Raw genomic sequence first — 5,474 nt, forward strand, 5'->3', positions numbered from 1 at the left:
CATGGGCCAGTCCTCCTGGCCCCATTTTTTTCTGTCCTTGAATATTAGCCTCATACTATTTTTTTTATATCCCTCAAATGAGTGCACACATTCTATGTCTGTCTTTCTTTTTCTGACTCATTTTACTCAGCAAGAAACTCTCCATGTTCATCCATTTATAAGCAAATTGCATGACTTCAATTTTCTTTGTGGTTGCATAGTATTCCATTGAGTAGATGTACAATAGAAGAAATCAATTTTGAATTGAATTGAATTTTGACTTCTGGTGATCAAATTCTAGTTTGGGAATTAATTTGGGGGCTATGGGTGAATTATATTTATTGAGTTACATTAACACTGTGACCCTCAAATGAAATATTAAAAAATTATGTATCCTAGAAATTAAATTTAAAAAAATCTAAAGATGTTCTGAAAAAACTAAAAACATTTCTAAAAATAAATATAGGTGTATTCTCTGTGGTATATAAAGAAACAAAGCAAGAAATGGCCAATGGCCAATGAAAACAAACCCTTGGACTCTAACCACAGATCTAGGTTACTTGGGGGTGGGCTGAGTGGGGGAGGGAGAGGGGACATAAGGACACTGGATAAGGGTTTTTGGCACTGGGTGGTGGGAGAGGTACAGTTACTTTGTACAACAAAAGCATAAACATGGATACTTGTGTAAGCCTTGCTGCCTCATAATCACAGAAACAAGAAAATATAAATAAAGGTTTATTTGACACAAAGGTAAAATCCAGAGGGTTGAGAATAAATTCGCCTTTTGAGAAATTGAACATATATAAAAAATTATTTTATGATTCAGAAAATGTCATAATAAACATGGAAAGTACAAAAATATAAAATAATCTCATACAATAAATAACAAATTGGCAATTTTCTACCCAGTCTTGCATGTGTATATAAAATAGGCTTTTATGTATTTATAATGCAGAATTTTTGTTTTTGCTAAATATGCTTTTAAAACATGCATTTTTTTTTCTTTTTGGGTCACACCTGGCGATGCACAGGGGTTACTTCTGGCTCTGCACTCAGGAATTACTCCTAGTGGTGCACAGGGGACCATATGGATGATGGGAATTGAACCCGGGTCCTCCACGTGCAAGGTAAACACCCTACCCGCTGTGCTATTGCTCCAGCCCCTGAAAGCATGCAATTTTCTTTAAGCATTCATTGAAGTCACTGAACGCGACTTATATTTTATCTTTGCTTTGGTTTGGGGCGCCATACTTAACAGTGCCAGGGGCCACTCTAGCCCTAATGGGGTACCTGGGGTGAATGGGGGGTCCCAGAACTTTGAACTGTCTCCTCAGCCCTGAAAGCAACTTTAAAAGGAAACTATTTTCCTTTTTTGACATGTGTTGTTTTTATTTTCTCACTATAATATGTAATGATATGCTGAACATTATGCTTATCAATTTTGGAGAAAATTGATTTCCTTAGCATTAATTTCTAGATAAAGATGTGAACATTAAACAAAACCTTGACAAATCCTCACACAATTGCTTTCTAGAAAGAACAGACCGGTTCACGCTTCCATTGGCAAGTGACAGTGTCTTCTAGCGCCCTCTGCAGGACAGCGGTGTTGGGGAGAGGTATGCCTGGTGGTCAGAGACCATGCTGTGGTCTGAATCTGAGGGTCTTCGTGGATCTAGGTCAGGATCCAAATTTTCTGGCCGTGGAGCCCAAACTCAACTTATTGAACTTAAGCTCAATCTGTTTCTTAAATGTAAATGGGATGACATGAAGACAAATCAAAGCGATAGCGAAGGACAACATATTATTTAATATATAGGAATGGCTTAGTAAATAGTAGCTCTGAGTATCACTGGTAGTTAAAAGTCTATTCTACCATTCGAGAAGGCAACATGATATCTCATCGTTTTGTTTTATATCTTAAAAAAACTAGAAATTATAAACTTGCATAAGAGTTCAGGAAAAAACCCTACTTAAAACAATCTCATATTTTGGATGTATTTGCTGAGGGACTGTATGTTTGTTTTTTGGAATGGAATGTTATTGTATTGGTAGCTCTCTTAACTCACTCTATAGGTTTGTTTCTTTTTGGTTGCTGTTATTATGGGGATCATGCAGTGCTAGAATCAAACCCAGAGCCATGTATATGCAGGCATTTCCACTTGAGCCACAAAAGAAATGGCTCCTCCATTCTTATATTGTTGTTACATTTCAGGGTTGTTCTGTTTCTCCTCGTTTTTATTTATGGCCTCATGTTAGAAAATGAGAGGAATAAAGATCTACCCACCTTCTGTGTGGACAAGTGTACTCTATTTCAGTCACCCAGTATGTGTTCGGGCTGGAGTGATAGCACAGCGGTAGTGCATTTGCCTTGCACACGGCCAACCCGGGTTTGATTCCTCTGCCCCTCTTGGAGAGCCTTTCAAGCTACCTAGAGTATCTTGCCCGCACTGCAGAGCCTGGCAAGCGACCCGTGGAGATGTTACTGGTGCCCGCTCGAACAAATCGATGAGCAACAGGATGACAGTGACAGTGTGTTCAGGGTTTCATATTTCTCCATTCCACCCTAGGAGTCTTGGAATCCCTGAACAAAAGCCTCCAAATTTTGCAATTCCTTGAATATGTCTTCAAGGAGGAGTGTCTTCTTTCAATTCTCAAGGAAGTAATTGCCTTCTCGCCTGATCCCTATGACTCTCCTCTCACTACTTTTCTGGAATATTTGAGAAGCTGTTTCTTATGGTAGCAAGATTCAGTGTTGTACCTCCCTGACCCACACTGTCTCTTGAGAAGACATTTTATAAAGAAAAAAATGGTATTGGTTTCTATTTTCCTAATTAATCCCAGATTAAATGCATTTTACTGTGGTTATTGCTTTGTGGGAAGAAAAGAATGCTCTCAAAAATTTTACAGATTAGTGGAAATAAAATGCAATCCAGTAAGGAAATGTGTAGCACTGTATCACTGTCATCCCATTGTTCATTGATTTGCTCGAGTGGGCACCAGTAACATCTCCATTGTGAGACTTGTTGTTACTGTTTTTGGCATATCAAATACGCCATGGGGAGCTTGCCAGGCTCTGCCCTGTGGGCACAATACTCTCACGGAGGAATTGAACCCAGGTTGGCTGCGTGCAAGGCAAACACCCTACCCACTGTGCTATCGTTTCAGTCCAAGGAAGTGTGTAGTGAGAGAAAAGAAAAAATCTAGGAAAATTCACAGAGACGGCTTTTGAAGTGAAGAGGTTAAGGAGTTTCTCATGAAAAGGTGTCTTTCAAGTATGACCTCGAAGGATGAGTTAGGTTTGATCAGGCTGCGCTTTGCAAGGGAAGTGCATGCTGGGAAAAGACAACGGGAGAAAGCAGGTCCAGGGTAGCCGCACATACGAAAGGGCATGGAAGATGCTCCCTGATTGGAGTAGAAGACATACTGCAGCTCATCTGGGAGTTACTCTGGGGGAGTGTTTGGTCACCATTTGCAGAAATATCAATTCCTGGGGATTCGTGTTTGGTACTTCATCTAGGAGGTGAACATTTGGTAATTTAGTTCTGATAGGGAGATACCGGTTCATTTGGCTGGAATGCAGATCAGAGAAAGGAAGTGAAAGTGGAGTGATTATAGAAAACAACAGTAGGCTAGAGATTCTGGCTCCCGTGAAGTTGCAAGGGAAATGAGTAGAGCTTTTCACCTGCGACGTTATTCTGAAAGAGTTGGCGTGTTGTTGCAGAGACAACCTGGAGCTGGCCTTTGTCAGATAGTGTTGCCTGTAGGTTCTCGAGAGGTGTTGGCTGAGAAGCTGATTGGAGGCTTTCTTGGAAATCCGTGGGCATGGGGGTCAGGGATATGGCTCAGAGGTTGACGATAGTCCTGTAATGTCTCACATGTATTAGGTCTTGGGTTTGATTCCTGGGATCAAAAAAATGCAAAAGCAAAAGCAACAAACAGAACCATATGACATTAGTTTTCAACATTCTACACAGAAATGTTTTGTTTATTTTTATTTGAAACAGATGGTCTTCTTAGTCTATCCCTTGACCCCCCCAACTCAATTTAGAATAGACGTGGATTGATTTTATCTATCAACGAACCATATATCTTGATTTTCTTGAAGAAACATAGCATTAGATCATTATGTAAGTTGCATGCTGCATCTCTCCAAATTAACATGTGTACGTGCTATTTTCACAACTAACCACCCATTCTGTCCTTTCCCTTACATTTGTGCCCTTTTCACCCAAGTCACCCACACCTGTCCTCCCTTACCTTCTGGTAATTAATCTTATGCTCCAAAAGTTTATTTTTGTTTTATTTAATTCATCTGTTTGTGTTTTCACTACATCATATTGGAGTGAAATCATACAATGTTTGCTTCTGTCTGGCTTATTTCACTAAGCATAATAACTTTGAAGTCCATCTATATAGTTGCAAATGGCAGGATTTAATTATTTTCTAGTTAAATAGTATTGTAAACATATATCTCATTTATTTATTTTTTAGTTAAGGGACATATAGATGTTTCCACTTCTTGGTTACAGAAAAATGCTGCAATAAATGTGGGAATGTCTATCTCTAACTATCATTTTTCTTTTTGAGTCTTTCGAGTAAATCCCTGAAAGTGGGAATTGTATGAAATTTCTAGTGTTAATTTTTTTTTTTTAGAGAGAACACAAGCCATTCAGCAATGTCTTTTATTACTTGTGAATTTTTAACATCATTTTCTCATTTCACAGACAGGCAAACCTAAGCATATTAATAACTAAAACAGTGGAACTTGCAAGCTTATATTGCCCAGAGAAGGTAGACTATGCCTGAAATGTGCTTAACCAGGAGGCCAGTTCATCTGCCGACCTCCGAGAACATGAAGATGAATATGATAGACAGTCTGTCCTCCATCTGAACCGTCATTCACCACCATCCGGTAACTCTTCTTTAGACCCTGCTCAGCAGCACATTTCTTGCCAACAATCATTAAATGTCCAAGAAGCTTTTCATCTTCATCTTCAGCTGCAGAAATCTGGGTTATTGGTTTCTTGGGTATCACCAGAAAATGTATTGGTGCTTGAGGGGAAATGTCGTGGAAGGCAAGACACTGGTCATCCTCATAAATGATTTTGGCCGGGATTTCCTTGCGGATGATCTTCCCGAAGATGGTGTCGCCGCCCAGGTGGGCGACCTGAGCCTTGGCGATCTCATCTGCCATCTCTGCCTCCCGCCCGCGCGGCCGCCGGGGAGAAGCTCACGAGGAGGGAGGAGCCGGGGCAAGCGGCCAAGGGCCTCTAGTGTTAATTTTTTGAGGAAATCTTCAAACTATTTTCTATGAGGCAGCACCAAGTGACATTCCCACCAATGTCACCCAAGATTTCCCATTCTCCACACCCTCTCCAACCCTTGTTTCTTAAGATAGAGATTTGAAAAGCTACCAATAATTGCATTTGCTCATTGCGCCACATAGATACTTGTCTAAGTGCTTGTAAAGCATTTATTCTGACAACTGTCTTTCA

At 40.1% G+C, this 5,474-nt stretch overlaps 1 protein-coding gene across 1 annotated transcript; it reads right to left on the minus strand.

Annotated features, from left to right (window-relative positions):
- Window positions 1-4,653: 4,653 nt before the first annotated feature.
- Window positions 4,654-5,230, minus strand: LOC129402262 (adenosine 5'-monophosphoramidase HINT1-like). Its single transcript, XM_055128126.1, has one exon. The coding sequence runs from the start codon at window positions 5,171-5,173 to the stop codon at window positions 4,793-4,795; it is 381 nt and encodes a 126-aa protein (XP_054984101.1). The 5' UTR covers window positions 5,174-5,230; the 3' UTR covers window positions 4,654-4,792.
- Between the last annotated feature and the right edge of the window lie 244 nt (window positions 5,231-5,474).

Source organism: Sorex araneus, chromosome 2, assembly GCF_027595985.1.
Source record: "Sorex araneus isolate mSorAra2 chromosome 2, mSorAra2.pri, whole genome shotgun sequence".
Taxonomy (NCBI): domain Eukaryota; kingdom Metazoa; phylum Chordata; class Mammalia; order Eulipotyphla; family Soricidae; genus Sorex; species Sorex araneus.